The sequence below is a fragment of the Schistocerca piceifrons genome, chromosome 2 (assembly GCF_021461385.2).
Source record: "Schistocerca piceifrons isolate TAMUIC-IGC-003096 chromosome 2, iqSchPice1.1, whole genome shotgun sequence".
Taxonomy (NCBI): domain Eukaryota; kingdom Metazoa; phylum Arthropoda; class Insecta; order Orthoptera; family Acrididae; genus Schistocerca; species Schistocerca piceifrons.
In genome coordinates, this window is record NC_060139.1 from 700369317 (window position 1) to 700389106 (window position 19790).

At 41.6% G+C, this 19790-nt stretch overlaps 1 protein-coding gene across 1 annotated transcript in view; it reads left to right on the forward strand.

The window, feature by feature from the left end:
* Positions 1-19790, forward strand: part of LOC124776742 (cyclin-D1-binding protein 1 homolog) — a 100085-nt gene that overhangs the window by 30930 nt on the left and 49365 nt on the right. Inside the window, exon 3 of the mRNA XM_047251866.1 lies at positions 19141-19399. Within this exon, the coding sequence (XP_047107822.1) occupies positions 19141-19399 (259 nt within the window). The remainder of the gene's footprint in view (positions 1-19140; positions 19400-19790) is intronic.

Here is a 19790-nt window from a genome sequence, read left to right on the forward strand (position 1 = left end):
AAATCTGCCAGCACTATATGTGGACAAAGAGCATGTGAAACAGGGTCACCCTGAACATTCTGACCAAAGTGTGGCAGCTCTCAAATTGACCATCTCTTATAGAACAGTGACTGCAGATTACATGCCACCGAGTTGAACATTCAGGTGGCAAAAGTAACTAGAAGTCTCATATCGTGAAACAAAGTGAATATTGTCGTCTGCGAAGCTTGCAAGTTTCAGCAACTTGTTATCCACAGCACTGTAGAAATCTATACATAAAACAAACACTACTATGCAGATTGAACAGGAGCTTTCATCAGTGGTTAACACAGCAAGCAATCAGCGAGATATGTATGACATTGCAAGGACATAGCAGGAAAGAAACCCTTTCTACACTGTCAACAACTCTTACAGTCAGTGACAAATGCCTACCAAGGTATAAGGTAAAAGCAAAGGCAGCTCACTTAAAGCCACCAGATTGAAAGTTCTCTTGCTCTCAGTTGAAGGAAACAACTTTGTAGATGTTGATGTTTGTATTGATGAATCCAAAGGCCTCATGTCAAGCATTTGTAATAGCTGATCCACATCATTAAGGTGGGGATTTCAACAGAACATGAATAGATTAAGAATGCAAGTTGAAAAAAGACTGTGCTTACCCACGTGTAAGATTCTGATGCTTCTGTGCTGTTATATCCTGTAACATAAATGTAAACCTGGTAGTGAGGGAGCAAAACTGCAGTTCGGTTGTGTTCATCTTATGTCACCATCAATATCTTTTTACAAGTAGTTGTTTTGACCATTCATTTGTCTTTTAAAGTCACCATTTGCTCATTGAACCTTTTACTGACACCCTCATTAGTTCCTCATATTTTAATGCCTACCACCTCTGTGGCTCCGCGAACACCTGCCCCAGAGGCTGAGAACTCGAGACACTCATCTCATCAGTGGACATGGGTGTCGAATAGAGTTCCAGTGACACACTTCAGCTCAGCAACAGATTCTGTCTCTGCCTCAAACCTTTCCTGTTATTCATGTGTCCTTAGTGGCAATGTTCAGTGGGTAATAGGTACCGATCTCTATTTGTATGTCCACTTCTCGATCTAATTACATCATCAAGAAAGGGCAGTACTGGAAGGGTAGCTACCAGAATGTGTATTCAGCAGAGCAAACTAGATGCTGTGCAGTACATTAGCGATAAGTGAACGCCGAGACAGCAGGCAGGACTGGTTGTGTATCACATCATGGGCACATTCCACTGTGCAGCTCGTGCCTCTATTTAACAGACCTTGGAATGCCAAGAGATCTATCCCTCCCCCTGCTCAAATAATCAAGAACAGGCAGGTGGTACTATGAAGATTCAAGCCCAGACTGTCAGTAGAAAACCTATCAGCCTTTTGGATAATGAGAGTAAAGCCTCGGTGGTCTTTTACAAAAAGCAGAAAGAGGTAATGGGAAAAGTTTCAGAGTTAATCATATTGGTGGCACTGAGGTAGAGATGTGTAATGTTGGTAAATCATTGTTATCCTGATTGGGATTCCATTATCTACATGTAAACATGGATGGCCGATAATAAACCCCAACCATTGATGATTTTAACATTTATGTTAAATGATGAAGTTATAATACGCTATAAAAATCAATATAAAAATACATGCAGTATCATAATTTATTAATCAGTAAATACAGCTATAATTAACATTACATATCACACAACTTAGAAATAATAATATTTTTGAGAGACGATCCCCTTTCAGTCAGTCATTGGCAGAGAACATATCCTGCTTTTGAGAAACTGATGATTTGGCTATACAGTTCAAGTATTTAGGTGCAGTTCTGGTACCTTTGGATAGGTAGTATCCATGGTACATGTGATAGGACCGATGCTGTGATTTTGTACCTCCAGTGGATCGTACATAAGATTTAAAAGACAATCTCTGAGACAATGACTGATCTGTGAATGTAGATCCATTTCTGTTTGCAAATTATTCTTGCCTTGTACTGTTTTGTGATGTTCACCACATAAATCAAATTTGGTTTCTGGTTTCCATATATCAACATGTTGCTCATCATCACTAAGCCGTAAGAAAATCAATGATGGTTTTGATTGCCTGGGAACATGCTGAAGCATCTTGAAAGTGTATGTTCTCGAGTCGTAAGATCAAGCACTGTTGATATGTTAACATGTTCAGTTGGTAGCAAGTGCTTTTTGATTTCTATTATGATGTGGCAACTTGATGATGTACCTGTTGCTTTTGTCACACCCCATAAGTACCAGAAGATGGTACAGGGATTAATATGATCTAATATAATACACAAATGGAGAGGTGGGGGGTGCACTTCATATGTGGTGTACATTGAGGCCTGCCAGACAATGTGGTAGATACTGATGTATTCATCGTTGCTTTTGAGGGGGGTTTGCTTCTAGAAGAATGTAAGAATTATGTTACTGTTGTGATATAATGCTGTATTTCCCACTCGGAATGCGGTGTTTTAAAAGCCAGCACTTCAGACATGTGTGGCGACTCTGACCAATCATTTCACAAAAAAAGAAAACCATGTGAATTACCATGTGTGTATGTCAGTTGCTTGAATGACCACGTTCCCTAATCCCTGAAATGTGCTAACCCACTCAAGGAATGCAAAATCCAACAACTGAAGGTTGTGGTTGTCTTGCATATTTTGAAGCTCAGAAAAAATATGATTGTTTGTATCCAGTCTCAATGATATTGACCTTTACCACTATGGTGGACAGGTCTTCAACCGTACCTGGTGTACATAATCCCTTAATATCTTCTTCTTCTAATTGTACAAATAAACTTGATGATGGGGGTGATAGGACTTCCCCTTTCGTGGTCCCTGCAACACCAATTTTGGGAGCTATTTGCTGCACCCATCACGAAGCAGCTTCCTCATCTGATATCGACCGATGACAGCACTCCCTCTCAGGAACACACTACCCGGAAAAGGCCTGATAGAAGCTGATGGCTGAAGGTGCTATGGACTGTGGGTTCCAGGGCTGCTCAGTCTTCTTCTGTTCATACAACAGACCTCATAAGAATCTCGATCACCAAAAGTGGTGAAAGAGAAAAAGAAGAAATCTCAGGAGAAAGTTCCCCCAGGGACCCTGGATTCCCCATTCCCCATCCCTTAGACTCTGAACCATGTTTATTGATGTTGCCCTGCACCCACAGATGACAGGTAGTGATCCTGGGGTGTGACCTGTGCTGCTGATCCCTTCACGCCTAACCGGGACATCCTCAACATGATCCAATCGAATTGTTATAGATATTATTGTCACCCACCAGAACCATAACTAATTTCCTCTTGTTTTGTGACCTGTTTTGCTCTCCAAGAAACACACCTCACTGATAACCTTTCAACAATTTTTGGAGCTTACTATGATTTGTTGGAAGGATGGTAACCTTTTGATTAGGATTGGTTTTTTAATAATGGGGCCTTTTTCCTGTTTATCAGTCTGGTTTCTAGGAGGGACGATCCACAGCCAACTATCTGGTTTTGCTGGAAACAGCAATCCTACAGGCTTTTTCTAAATGTCAACATTTATTGCAGTCTTTTTATCCCAACATAAATAGTATGACACTACTCCCCGTCCCCCCTCCTTCCACCCCCCAAGGGGGAGAAGTGAAACTACTACTACTACTACTACTACTACTATGCTAACTCTGCTGGGTTCTGTGTCCATTGGCTCTGATGGTGGCAGGGCTTCAGCATTGGTAGGCTCCCGTAGTGCTGAGGCTCCCCTTCTCCTTCCACGGGTAGTGATGAGGGGATGCAACATACGGAAGATGTTTTTATATCTCTCACTTGTGGGAACAACATTTGATGCTGGGAACAAGTAATGTTTTCATGCTGGAGCTGGTAGCCATTGACGGAGCCCTATTTTATTATACATCCATTGACCATGTTTTAATTTGTAGTGACTCAGTGTTTAGTTTCCAGGCTCTTGATTGATATTACTCTTGTCACCCTGCGATGTCTGCTACTCATGACCTTCTTTCTGACCTTAATCATACTGCTTGCTCAGTTGTCTCTCTATATCCCGAGTCATGAATATCTGAGGGAATGAATAGAATGACCATTTGACAAGAGTAATGATTAATCACTCGACATGTCCTTTGTGGACCCCAGGTGGTGGGCTTCACGGGTGCAAATAAGACCTCTCCTCAGTTGTAGGTGGTGCAACATGAATTGGGCTAAACTCCATTTAGTATCCCTGCCATTGAACATAAAGATGGAAGCAGATGCGCTGGCATCGGTATTTCAGCGGGATGATGCAGAAACCTGCTGTGGAGGGTGCACATGATGCATATAGTGGATGTGTTTACCTGTGGGTGGCAGTAGGCCGGACAGGCCAGTTTTTACCTGTAGTTAAATGTTTAACCACCATGGACATCACCTTGTGCTTTGTGCCTTGTGTTGTTGCTGAGTGCTTAGCTGTTAGCAGTCTACATCAGTTGCATGCTGTTTCTTTTCTGTGCCTGTCTCTGTATGGATTATTACACTTTACTTTCCATGGGTTGACTTGCATGTCGAGGTAGATTTCCTCTCCCAGGGTTCTGTTCCCAGGCTATTATCAATTCACTGCCTGCTCGTGAAGTATTCCCGCTGACTAAATAGTGTAGCGGCATTGGCACACTGTACTATCAAGCAGACTCCTGCTTTATGGAACTCTCTTCCTGTTCCTCCCAAAAGGAGTCCTCTGTCCTGTGTCACTTCTGCATCAGTCACACAAGATTAATCCATAGTTTTATTTTATGTAAAGAGCATTGTGCATGTTCAGGTTGCAGAGCCTTAAAAACTAGATCACTTCCTGGTGGAATTCCCCCTCCTCTTGGCTCTGCATGCTAGGAATGGTCTTCCATATTCTTTACCTGTAACATTGGGGGAAGACTCATGCACAGTTGAACTGGTCTCTATTAAAGTGCTTTTATTCTCAGCTACACCAGTTTAACTATGTTCATGTTGAGGTTGGGGGCAGGGCGGTCGGGTTTGGGGCATCCCACTTCATGATCTGTGTTTGGTTGGGGGGGGGGGGGGGGACCTCGGTGCTTACCTCCTTTGCCAACTGCATTGGTCGTCGCTCTTTTACTCTGTTTTAATTGCTTTTACATGTGGTTAGCCCCCTTTCTATGTCACATCCTATTTTCTGTTTTAGGTGTAGCACTCCAATAAATAGTGAATGCTCTTTCCCTATGTATTGCTTTGAATATAAAACATCGAAGGTGAGACGGCTGTGAGAGGGTCAGCACCCACTGAATGTAGAGCTCCAGGACTAGCCTGGCCCCACCCTCCTGTGGTGTCCTGATTATTTCTCTTATCCTGTTTTGTTATTGTTGGTCTAGCATCAAATATTTAGTCTTCTCATTTGCACTAGTAAGAATCTCGTTTCACCAAGACCTTTTTACTCTGTAACTGTCTTCGCTCTTTATTAGATTGTTGGGGAGTCGGATGCGTGTGAGGTTTCTCTTACCACAGGTGGTCCCTGGGGGGCCCCTTGTCTGCTCTAATCTATACTGATGAGCCAGAATATTATGACCACCTGTTTAACACCTAGTTTGTCCATCTTTGGAGTGAAATACATTGCTGATTTTATGTATCAGTGATCCGACAGTTTGTTGGTAGGCTTGTGGAGGTATGTGGCATTAGATGTCTACGCACAGATCATGTAATTTGCATAAGTAACAGATTGCTGATTTGAGTACCTGCTGATGGCACCCAGTAGCAACCCAGATGGGTTCAATAGGATTTACATCAGGTAAATTTGCTTGCCAAGACATCAACGCGAGTTCACTATAATGCTCCTTAAACCAATGTAGCACAGTTTTGGCTCTGAGAAATGGACAGTTATACTGCTAATGAAAGATTACATTGGCATCAGGGAACATAAAGCATGAAGGGATGCAAGTGGCTCACAGCAGTCATCATGTCTTTATTACTACCGCAGGTCCCATGCAAGCACAGGAGAATGTCTCCCACAGCATAATACTTCTCCCTATCAGCCTGAGTCCATGGAGCACTGCACGCTTTAAGCTGCCATTCACCTCGATGACAGTATTTGTAGAGACTGCCAGCAATTTAATGTAGCAAAAATGTTTTTCACCCAAAGAACTGACACGTTTCCATTGGTCGACGATTGAATCCCAATGGTTCCGTGCTCACTGCAACCATAATTGACAATGTCATTGGCTCCACTTGTGAAAATGCAGGGTCGTCTGCTGCTGAACTCCATGTTCAAGAATGTACAATGAACAGTGTGCTCTGAAACACTTGTGCATGCACGTTCATTGTGCTCTTTCAGCAGAGACGCTACAGATCACCATCTGTCCTACCTTACAGAGCAGACAAGCCTCTGAACCCCCTGTTCTTTGAAGAGTTGTGGATGTGTCCAACAATTTAGCCCCTAGTGATAGTTTCACTATCCTTCTACCTCTTTCCTTAGAAGCTCATGACAGTAGCACTTGAACATCCTGTCAGCTCGCCATTTTGAGATACTTCATGACAGGCTCTCCATACTAATAAATCTGCCTTTGTCAAAATCACTTATCTCAATGGATTTCCCCATTTGCAGCTTACATCTTCGATAGGTAGTCCCACTTCCTTGTCTGCTGTGCTAACATACTTTTGTTACTGTGTCACATGCCAGCAACGCCACCAGGAAGCATCCAGTGTCTCGGTGGGCAGTGGTCGTAATATTTTGGCTTGTCACTGTATGGACCAGACCAGCCAGTATACTTCTCCTTAAATTTTTCAGCTGTGGCACCAGTATTGCATTCAGTGCATTACTTTTACTGCTTCTCCATACTTTCATAATAAAATCAAATTTATGGTGTATGTCATTAACTCAAGACTGACCTCCTGAGCAAGGGACTGATGACTTCGCTGTTTAGTTCCTTAACCAGACAGACAGACAGATCAGCCAGAATGATTCAGTCATAATTTTTAGAAACAGTTTTTGTTGAGAACATTGAGAAGATATTTAAATACAGATGAAAAAGTTAATTCTTTGTTCATTGTACCACACTACTACTTAGTGAGGTGACAGTTCAAATCCCTGCATGACCATCCATACTAAAGCTTTCTATGATTCCTGTAAATTGCTCCTCTCAAATTTCAGGATGCTTCATTTGAAGTGGGCGTGGCCATTTTCCTTCCTCATGCGTGAAACATTCCGAGCTTGTCCTCTGTCTCTGATGGCCTCGCTGTTAGTGGAACATTCAGCTTTAACCTTCACTCCTTCCTTTCCTACACTGATATTAAACTTTTTCCCTGTAAACTAGATGCAGCTAAAAGCAAACAAAAGTGAAGAGAAAATTTCTATCTAACATATAGGATCTTTTGCACCGGAGAGTTGGTTCTTTGTAATTCAGAGGACAGTGGTAATCAAAAGTAAAGACTAAAGTTTCCCTGTCTGTTGTCAGAGAGCTAAAACACATGAACTTTGCACATAAAATAAAGCACTTCAGGAATTAAAAAAAAGTTATGTGGGTCATTATTAAACAACATGATAGTTGTGATAGTCCATAAACAGTGGGAATGGCAGAAATGATGGCTTGTTTAAATTATTGCTCAGAAAAGTCAATAATTACTTTCTCACAATGATGTGGATCTACATAATAAACATTATTATGTAGATGCGTGAACCACGGACCTTGCCGTCAGTGGGGCGGCTTGTGTGCCTCAGTGGTACGGATAGCCGCATGGTGTGGTATGAAAGAACCAAAGGGAGCATTAGGCAATGAGTGACAACAGGGCAAAGAAATACAGAAAATGATGAATAGGTAGCTTTGGGAACTGAAATAGTGAAGGCAGCAGAGAATAAAGTAGGTAAAAAGAAAAGGCCTAGCAGAAATCCTTGGATAACACTGGAGATAAGTAATTTAATTGATGAAAGGAGAAAATACAAAAACACTGTAAATGAAGCAGGCAAAAGGGAATATAAACGTTAAAAAAATGAGATCGACAGGAAGTGCAAAATACCAAAGAGAAGGGAAGGGAAGGGAAAGCTGAAAGGTGGAAGGAGTATTATAGAGGGCCTATACAAGGAGATGTACTTGAGGGCAGTATTATAGAAATGGAGGACTACATAGGTGAAGATGAAATGGGAGATATGATACTGCGATAAGAATGTGATAGAGGTCTGAAAGAACTAAATCGAAACAAGGCCTCAGGAGTAGATGAAGTTCTGTCAGAACTATTGTGACAAAACTCTTCCATCTGTTGTGCAAGACGTATGAGACAGGCTAAATACTCAGACTCTAAGAAAAATGTAATAATACCAACTCGGAAAAAAAGCCATTACTGACAGTGGGAAAATTACAAAATACTAACAAGAATTCCTCACAGAAGAATGGAAAAACGTGTAGAAGCCGACTCTGGGAAAGATCAGTTTGGTTTCTGAAGAAATGTAGGAACACTACTGGCAATACTGACTCTTCGACTTATGTTAGAATATAGGCTAAGGAAAGGCAAACCTACGTGTATGGCTTTTGTAGACTTAGAGGAAGCTTTTGACAGTGTGTACTGGAATACTATCTTTTTGACTTTCTGAAGGTAGCAGGGGTAGAATACAGGGAGTGATAGGCTATTTGTACAGAAACCAGATTGCAGTTATAAAGAGTCTAGGGGCATTATAGGTAAGCAGTGGTTGAGAAGGGAGTGAGACAGGGTTGTAGCTTATCCTTGATGCTATTCAATCTTAACATTGAACAAGCTGTAAAGAAACCACAGAAGAACTTGGAGTCGGTGTTTAAACCTAGGGAGAAGAAATAAAAACTTTGTGTTTTGACAATGACATTGTAATTCTGTCACATGGAGCAAAGGACTTAAAAGAACAGTTGAACAGAATGGACATTTGTAGACTGACAGTGTCAAGAAAAGCATTTCAGAAGAAGTTTGTTAACATTGAATATTAAATGTTAGGAAGTCATTTCTGAAAGTATTTGTCTGAAGTGTAGCCATGCATGGAAGTGAAATATCGTCATGTAACCAATGAGAAAGTAATGAATACAGTGAGGGCGACAAGAGATTTGTGGTACAACTTGACTAAAAGCAGGGATCCATTGATGATAGGGCACATTCTGAGGGATCACCAATTTGGTATTGGAGGGAAGTGTGGGGGATAAAAATCATAGAGGGAGATCAAGAGATGAATACAGTAAGCAGATTCAGAAGGATGCAAGTTGCAGTAGTAATTCGGAGATGAAGAGACTCGCTCAGGATAAAGCAGCATAGAAAGCTGCATCAAACCAGTCTTCGGAATGAAGACAACAACAAAACAACAACAACAACAATAATAATAATAATAATAAACACAATCATACACAACAATAAATGAAAACACAACTATGGAAGAGTTACAACTACTGGTTTATATAGGAGCACTCATTACACTAAATATACACACTAGGCAGAGATCAGAACCAACCAACACACAGAAGAAACCCACAAAACCAGCATGGCAACACAGGCTACAGATCAGAATAGAAAAACTGAGAAAAGACATCGGACAGCTAACACAATTTCTAAGAAATGAAATGTCAGAAAAAAACGAAAAAGGTTAGGTAAAATCTCACAACAAGAAGTGATAGAGCAATTAGATGAAAAGAAGCAGAAATTACAAGCATTGGTCAAACGACTTAGAAGATACAAAAAAAGTGAAAATAGAAGGAAACAAAACCAAACATTCAACACAAACCAAAAGAAATTTTATCAGACAATAGATAACACACACATTAAAATAGACAATCCACCAAACATAACAGACATGGAACACATCTGGAGCAACATATGGTCAAACCCGGTACAACATAACAGACATGCACGGTGGATACAAGCAGAAACAGATACGTACAAGATGATACCACAAATGCCTGAAGTGATAATTTTGCAACATGAAGTCACCCAAGCAATTAATTCTACTCACAATTGGAAAGCCCTGGAAAAGATAAAATAGCAAATTTCTGGCTAAAGAAATTCACCTCAACACATTCACATCTAATTAAATTATTTAACAATATTAATATAATAGAGGGTAACACTCCACGCGGGAAAAACATATCCAAAAACAAAGATGTGACTTACCAAATGAAAGTGCTGGCAGGTCGATAGACACACAAACAAACACAAACATACACACAAAATTCAAGTTTTCGCAACAAACTATTGCCTCATCAGGAAAGAGGGAAGGAGAGGGAAAGACGAAAGGATGTGGGTTTTAAGGGAGAGGGTAAGGAGTCATTCCAATCCCGGGAATGGAAAGACTTACCTTAGGGGGAAAAAGGACGGGTATACACTCGCGCTCGCTCGCGCGCGCGCCCACACACACACACACACACACACACACACACACACACACACACACACACACACACACACACACGCACGTATCCATCCACACATATACAGACACAAGCAGACATATTTAAAGACAAAGAGTTTGCGCAGAGATGTCAGTCGAAGCGGAAGTGCAGAGGCAAAGATGTTGTTGAATGACACGTGAGGTATGAGTGGCGGCAACTTGAAATTAGCGGAGATTGAGGCCTGGTGGGTAACGGGAAGAGAGGATATATTGAAGAGCAAGTTCCCATCTCCGGAGTTCGGATAGGTTGGTGTTGGTGGGAAGTATCCAGATAACCTGGACGGTGTAACACTGTACCAAGATGTGCTGGCCGTGCACCAAGGCATGTTTAGCCACAGGGTGATCCTCATTACCAACAAACACTGTCTGCCTGTGTCCATTCATGCGAATGGACAGTTTGTTGCTGGTCATTCCCACATAAAATGCATCACAGTGTAGGCAGGTCAGTTGGTAAATCACGTGGGTGCTTTCATAGTGGCTCTGCCTTTGATCGTGTACACCTTCCGGGTTACAGGACTGGAGTAGGTGGTGGTGGGAGGGTGCATGGGACAGGTTTTACACTGGGGGCGGTTACAAGGATAGGAGCCAGAGGGTAGGGAAGGTGGTTTGGGGATTTCATAGGGATGAACTAACAGGTACGAAGGTTAGGTGGACGGCGGAAAGACAATCTTGGTGGAATGGGGAGGATTTCATGAAGGATGGATCTCATTTCAGGGCACGATTTGAGGAAGTCGTATCCCTGCTGGAGAGCCACATTCAGAGTCTGGTCCAGTCCCGGAAAGTGTCCTGTCACAAGTGGGGCACTTTTGTGGTTGTTCTGTGGGAGGTTCTGGGTTTGAGGGGATGAGGAAGTGGCTCTGGTTATTTGCTTCTGTACCAGGTCGGGAGGGTAGTTACGGGATGCGAAAGCTGTTGTCAGGTTGTTGGTGTAATGGTTCAGGGATTCTGGACTGGAGCAGATCCGTTTGCCACGAAGACCTAGGCTGTAGGGAAGGGACCGTTTGATGTGGAATGGGTGGCAGCTGTCATAATGCAGGTACTGTTGCTTGTTGGTGGGTGTGATGTGGATGGATGTGTGAAGCTGGCCATTGGACAGATGGAGGTCAACGTCAAGGAAAGTGGCGTGGGATTTGGAGTAGGACCAAGTGAATCTGATGGAACCAAAGGAGTTGAGGTTGGAGAGGAAATTCTGGAGTTCTTCTTCACTGTGAGTCCAGATCATGAAGATGTCATCAAAAAATCTGTACCAAACTTTGGGTTGGCAGGCCTGGGTAACCAAGAAGGCTTCCTCTAAGCAACCCATGAATAGGTTGGCTTACGAGGGGGCCATCCTGGTACCCATGGCTGTTCCCTTTAATTGTTGGTATGTCTGGCCTTCAAAAGTGAAGAAGTTGTGGGTCAGGATGAAGCTGGCTAAGGTAATGAGGAAAGAGGTTTTAGGTAGGGTGGCAGGTGATCGGCGTGAAAGGAAATGCTCCATCGCAGCGAGGCCCTGGACGTGCGGAATATTTGTGTATAAGGAAGTGGCATCAATGGTTACAAGGACGGTTTCTGGGGGTAACAGATTGGGTAAGGATTCCAGGCGTTCGAGAAAGTGGTTGGTGTCTTTGATGAAGGATGGGAGCAACCACCTAACCTTTGTGCACATCGTTGTCTACCAACCCAAGTCCAACATAGCCCAGCTGTAACCAACACCTTTTCTCCTTTTTCACACCAGATCTCCAGTTACTTTCCAGTTCACCTTTATCTCTCCCCATATATTTTTATTTTCATTTTCATTTCAGCCTCACGTTACACTTTCCACCTTCTAATACCATGTCACCCTCACAACACCCCCATAACGACCCCATTAAGTTTTATTTACATTCCCTCCGCAAACATGCCTTCGCCCTAGCCAGATTACGCTCCCATATTCTATTTTCTCAGGCTTGTATAACATTTGGCATTACCCCCAAAGGCCTCACACTTAAAGTTCCCATCTCTGGCTGCAACCCTTCTTTCCATCAGTCCCTATACCAGTTCCAAACTGAACAATCCATTGCCCTCACCCACCTAATCCTTCACGTACACATCAACTTAGCCAATGAACACACCCGTCAACTCCTATCCTTAATAAAAGTCCTTAATCTTTCCTCTCCCACATCCACACCGGCTGTTCAGAGCATCCTCCTACAGGCCAACCGCAAATTAGAACAGCATGCCACCCTCCACCTCAAAGAACTATCCAATCTCCTGGTTTCCCACCTCCGGAAAGGCAACTCACTCACCCTTCACAACCTTCCCAGCAAACCTCAACCTCCTCTCATTGCACACAAACCCAGTCTCTCCCATCTACTCAATCTCCCACTTCCAGCTCCACTCCCTCCAAAACCTCAAAATTCCAATCAACACAATCTGGAACCACAACACCCTAATTCAGTAGTTAACCTTTCCTCCAAACCTCTCTCCCAATCCAAAACCTCTGTCCTATCCAAAGGCCTCACCTTCAGCCCCACTCCCAGATTCAACCAAACAGCCCTCGTCAAAGATTTACTGTCCTACTCTCGTACTCTCTGCTGGAAATATCACTTTGCCACGAAGAAAAATGATCCTAAACCTACTCCTAATGATCCAACTCCCCAGGACACTATCCAAATTGAACCCTGCCTGGAACAGTTCCGTCCTCCGTCGCAGCGGGACCCACCTCCTCTTCCTCAAAATCACCCTCTCCAAACCTTCCAGGAATTTCTGACTTCCAGCCTTGCATCTCAATCCTTCTTAAAAAACCTTAATCCTACTCCCAACATCACCACTGCTGAAGCCCAGGCTATCCGTGATCTGAAGGCTGACCGAACCATCGCCATTCTTCCGGCGGACAAGGGATTCCACGACCGTGGTACTTGATCGTCGGGAGTATGTGGCAGAGGGACTGCGTCAGCTTTCAGACGACACCACATACAAAGTTTGCCAAGGTAATCCCATTCCCGATGTCCAGGCGGAGCTTCAAGGAATCCTCAGAACCTTAGGCCCCCTGCAAAACCTTTCACCTGACTCCATCAACCTCCTGACCCCACTGACACCCCGCACCCCTACCTTCTACCTTCTTCCTTCTTCCTTCTTCCTAAAATTCACAAACCCAATCATCCCGGCCGCCCCATTGTAGCTGGTTACCAAGCCCCCACAGAATGTATTTCTGCCTACGTAGATCAACACCTTCAACCCATTACATGCAGTCTCCCATCCTTCATCAAAGACACCAACCACTTTCTCGAACGCCTGGAATCCTTACCCAATCTGTTACCCCCGGAAACCGTCCTTGTAACCATTGATGCCACTTCCTTATACACAAATATTCTGCATGTCCAGGGCCTCGCTGCGATGGAGCATTTCCTTTCACGCCGATCACCTGCCACCCTACCTAAAACCTCTTTCCTCATTACCTTAACCAGCTTCATCCTGACCCACAACTTCTTCACTTTTGAAGGCCAGACATACCAACAATTAAAGGGAACAGCCATGGGTACCAGGATGGCCCCCTCGTACGCCAACCTCTTCATGGGTCGCCTAGAGGAAGCCTTCTTGGTTACGTAGGCCTGCCAACCCAAAGTTTGGTACAGATTTATCGATGACATCTTCATGATCTGGACTCACAGTGAAGAAGAACTCCAGAATTTCCTCTCCAACCTCAACTCCTTTGGTTCCATCAGATTCACTTGGTCCTACTCCAAATCCCACGCCACTTTCCTTGACGTTGACCTCCATCTGTCCAATGGCCAGCTTCACACGTCCGTCCACATCAAACCCACCAACAAGCAACAGTACCTGCATTATGACAGCTGCCATCCATTCCACATCAAACGGTCCCTTCCCTACAGCCTAGGTCTTCGTGGCAAACGGATCTGCTCCAGTCCAGAATCCCTGAACCATTACACCAACATCCTGACAACAGCTTTCGCATCCCGTAACTACCCTCCCGACCTGGTACAGAAGCAAATAACCAGAGCCACTTCCTCATCCCCTCAAACCCAGAACCTCCCACAGAACAACCACAAAAGTGCCCCACTTGTGACAGGATACTTTCCGGGACTGGACCAGACTCTGAATGTGGCTCTCCAGCAGGGATACGACTTCCTCAAATCCTGCCCTGAAGTGAGATCCATCCTTCATGAAATCCTCCCCACTCCTCCAAGAGTGTCTTTCCGCCGTCCACCTAACCTTCGTAACCTGTTAGTTCATCCCTACGAAATTCCCAAACCACCTTCCCTACCCTCTGGCTCCTATCCTTGTAACTGCCCCCGGTGTAAAACCTGTCCCATGCACCCTCCCACCACCACCTACTCCAGTCCTGTAACCCGGAAGGTGTACACGATCAAAGGCAGAGCCACATGTGAAAGCACCCACGTGATTTACCAACTGACCTGCCTACACTGTGATGCATTCTATGTGGGAATGACCAGCAACAAACTGTCCATTCACATGAATGGACACAGGCAGACAGTGTTTGTTGGTAATGAGGATCACCCTGTGGCTAAACATGCCTTGGTGCACGGCCAGCACATCTTGGTACAGTGTTACACCGTCCAGGTTATCTGGATACTTCCCACCAACACCAACCTATCCGAACTCCGGAGATGGGAACTTGCTCTTCAATATATCCTCTCTTCCCGTTACCCACCAGGCCTCAATCTCCGCTAATTTCAAGTTGCCGCCACTCATACCTCACGTGTCATTCAACAACATCTTTGCCTCTGCACTTCCGCCTCGACTGACTTCTCTGCCCAAACTCTTTGTCTTTAAATATGTCTGCTTGTGTCTGTATATGTGTGGATGGATATGTGTGTGTGTGCGCGCGCGAGTGTATACCCATCTTTTTTTCCCCCTAAGGTAAGTCTTTCCGCTCCCGGGATTGGAATGACTCCTTACCCTCTCCCTTAAAACCCACATCCTTTCGTCTTTCCTTCTCCCTCCCTCTTTCCTGATGAGGCAACAGTTTGTTGCGAAAGCTTGAATTTTGTGTGTATGTTTGTGTTTGTTTGTGTGTCTATCGACCTGCCAGCGCTTTCGTTTGGTAAGTCACATCATCTTTGTTTTTGGATAAATTATTTAACAGTTACATTGCAGACCCATACACATTCCCTGATACACTTACACATGGAATAACTTATCTGAAACCTAAAGATCAAGCAGACACAGCAAACCCAGCTAAATATTGCCCCATAACATGCCTACCAACAATATACAAAATATTAACTTCAGTCATTACACAGAAATTAATGACACATACAACACAGAACAAAATTATAAATGAAGAACAAGAAGGCTGTTGCAAAGGAGCACGAGGATGTAAAGAGCAACTGATAATAGACACAGAGGTGACATATCAAGCTAAAACTAAACAAAGGTCGCTACACTATGCATACATTGATTACCAAAAAGCTTTTGATAGTGTACCCCACTCATGGTTACTACAAATATTGGAAATATACAAAGTAGATCCTAAATTGATACAGTTCCTAAACATAGTAATGAAAAAATGGAAAACCACACTTAATACCCAAACAAATTCAAATAATATCACATCACAGCCAATACAGATTAAGCGTGGAATATACCAAGGAGACTCATTAAGTCCTTTCTGGTTCTGCCTTGCTCTGAACCCACTATCCAACATGCTAAATAATACAAATTATGGATACAATATTACTGGAACATACCCACACAAAATCACACATCTGCTATACATGGATGATCTAAAACTACTGGCAGCAACAAATCAGCGACTCAACCGATTACTAAAGATAACAGAAGTATTCAGCAATGATATAAATATGGCTTTTGGAACAGACAAATGTAAGAAAAATAGCATAGTCAAGGGAAAACACACTACACAAGAAGATTACATATTGGATAACCACAGCGACTGCATAGAAGTGATGAAAAAAACAGATGCCTATAAATATCTAGGATACAGACAAAAAATAGGAATAGGTAATACAAATATTAAAGAAGAACTAAAAGAAAAATATAGACAAAGACTAACAAAAATACTGAAAACAGAATTGACAGCAAGAAACAAGACAAAAGCAATAAATACTTATGCTATACCAATATTGACCTACTCATTTGGAGTAGTGAAATGGAGTAACACAGACCTAGAAACACTCAATACACTTACACGATCACAATGCCACAAATATAGAATACATCACATACATTCAGCAACTGAAAGATTCACATTAAGCAGAAAGGAAGGAGGAAGGGGATTTATCGACATAAAAAACCTACATTATGGACAGGTAGACAATTTAAGAAAATTCTTTATAGAACGAGCAGGAACTAGCAAAATACACAAAGCAATCACTCATATAAATACATCGGCTACACCACTGCAATTTCATAACCACTTCTACAACCTTTTAGATCACATAACATCAACAGATACGAAGAAAGTAAATTGGAAAAAGAAAACACTACATGGCAAGCACCTGTATCATCTAACACAGCCACACATCGATCAAGACGCATCCAACACATGGCTAAGAAAAGGCAATATATACAGTGAGACGGAAGGATTCACGATTGCAATACAGGATCAAACAATAAACACCAGATATTACAGCAAGCATATTATTAAAGGTCCCAATACCACAACAGATAAATGCAGACTTTGCAAACAACAAATAGAAACAGTAGATCACATCACAAGTGGATGTACAATACTAGCAAATACAGAATACCTCAGAAGACATGACAATGTAGCAAAAATAATACATCAACAGCTTGCCTTACAACATAAACTTATAAAACAACATGTTCCCACATACAAGTATGCACCACAAAATGTACTGGAGAACGATGAATACAAATTATACTGGAACAGAACCATTATAACAGATAAAACAACACCACATAACAAACCTGACATCATACTCACCAATAAAAAGAAGAAATTAACACAACTAATCGAAATATCCATACCCAATACAACAAATATACAAAAGAAAACAGGAGAAAAAATTGAAAAATACATCCAACTGGCTGAGGAAGTCAAGGGCGTGTAGCATCAGGATAAAGGTGACATTATACCAATTATACTATCAACTACAGGAGTCATACCACACAATATCCACCAGTACATCAATGCAATACAGCTACATCCAAACTTGTATATACAACTACAGAAATCTGTAATTATTGATACATGTTCAATAACCTGAAAGTTCCTAAATGCAATGTAACATATACCGTGCAGTTAAAAGGAAGTCACACTTGATCAAGGTCTGCGTCACCTTCCATTTTTAACCAGACATAACGCCTGAGACAAGAAAGAAATAATAATAATAGTATTAGTAATAATAATAAATAATAACTTACATAAATCTGTAATTATTGATACATGTTCAATTACCCAAAAGTTCCTAAATGCAATGTAACGTATACCGTACAGTTAAAAGGAAGTCACGTTTGATCAAGGTCCGTGTCACTTTCCATTTTTAACCAGACATAACGTCTGAGACAGGAAAGAGAAATAATAATAATAATAATAATAATAATAATAATAATAATAATAATAATAATGTAAGAGCATTTTGTGCACCTGTGGCTTCTGTTAGTTTAAAAAATATATAATTTCAAAGGAGTGAAGGAAAGTCTAATCCCATGACAGTAGTAGTCCTTCTAGTTAAGATGCTAGTTGAATGTTAAAACTGTGTACTGACGTTTTTGTCCACCCTTGAGCTAGCTCAGTAATACTTATTGTGTTATGAACTTAAATGATCAACATGACGACTTTTAAAAATGATGATAAACAAATTGCGTATTGTTATAGGCTGTCCCCTCCACTTTATTCAAAACTTTGTAAGAATATATGCTCAGATTGTTTATCGATTAAGTTTCTGCTAAAAGATAAGAATAAGGGCAGTGCTGTTAATTACATTGTTTTCGTAGCAATAAGGTGGTGCTTGCTGTGAGGTGACAGGAATGCAAGAACATACTGTATATCAACAGCTGGTGAGGAAACTGAAGACGTGTTACTTGCTTTGTTGTGATGAAGTGTGGCTAATTTCTCATACCCTAATTTGTAGTATAACCATAGATAGTGATCAGTATTTGAGGAGGGGGAAGGGGCACTTTCAGGAATACGTGCAATCTAATATACACCAGTAAAACATGATAGGTTGGGTAATAGAGATATAAACCAGTTGCCAGTCTGCATTGTTTTAGAAAAAAGAGCAGTCTGCAATATCCAGCAGCTACTACAGAAGGGTAAAATGCTGTCACTGTGTAAGTGCAGTTTAAACTTCATGTTCCAGTGTATGCACAGCCTCAGTCTGCACTATACATTCCAAGAGATGATGGGGAGCAAAATATGGACCCTGAGCAATATTGAAAGCTTTGAATTCACTGCAACACACAAATTCCGTGTTTTCTCACACATCAACCTCTCACTCATTGCATGAAACTAGTCTCCCCATGATTTTGCAGAACTGCTGAATTGACAAATCTGCATGCTGGAAAAATATCCTCTTTAGCCCACTTTTCTAAGCTGAACTTCTTAATTGCCTCTCAGTTTTCATTCTGTGGAGTATTATTTACAGAGTTCATCTGATCACACAGGTAAACCACATCCCATGATTAACACTAAACTCAAATTGTGGCTAATAAATATTGGGACCCACAAGATTCAATACTTAATCCTTGTCTCCTAGTAATTTATAAAAACTGTGTTATTGTGACCTGTGCTTATATTATTTTACTTTGAGTAAATTAATTTTAACAGTCATACCTTTAAAATTATTTTGCAGGTTTGACAACAAAATCACTTTCTAATGAAATCACGAAACTTTGTATGTTATACTCCAAGCCGCCTCTACCTTCCATGCGGGAGACACTTGAAATTTTGAAAACCATTGAAGGTATTTGTCAAAATTTGATAGAAATATTTTACACACTTCCAAAAGCAAAGGGAATAGTACTGCGTAAAGAAGTGCAGAAATCTGTTATAAAGCTTCTGCAGTCTGTAACTGCAGTATTAAATTCTCTGAAAGATGCAACTGTTAAAAGGTTTGTTTACCTAAATTATATTGATACTTTGTATACGTAAATTATACTGATACTTTATATTTACCTGAAATTTATAAAACTTTCCTGCATACAACTTGTAAATGATAGCTGTTTACAGTGTACCACAGTGGTGTAGAGGAAGTCAATATTAACTATTTGATGTAGGACACATGTGTTCTCTTGAACTGAGAAACTATTTCAATTTGATGTACAAAAGTCACCCAAGCTACAGTGCATGCATGCCACCTGAGTTTTTGAATATTCTCTCATGCCACATGCTTAGTCAGTCAATTTTTTTTTATTTTGTTAATATTAGTAATTTAAACTTTCTTGTGGGAGTAATGAAATGTTACGCAAAAATTAAGTTTACTATTTCATTGAAGTGTAATAC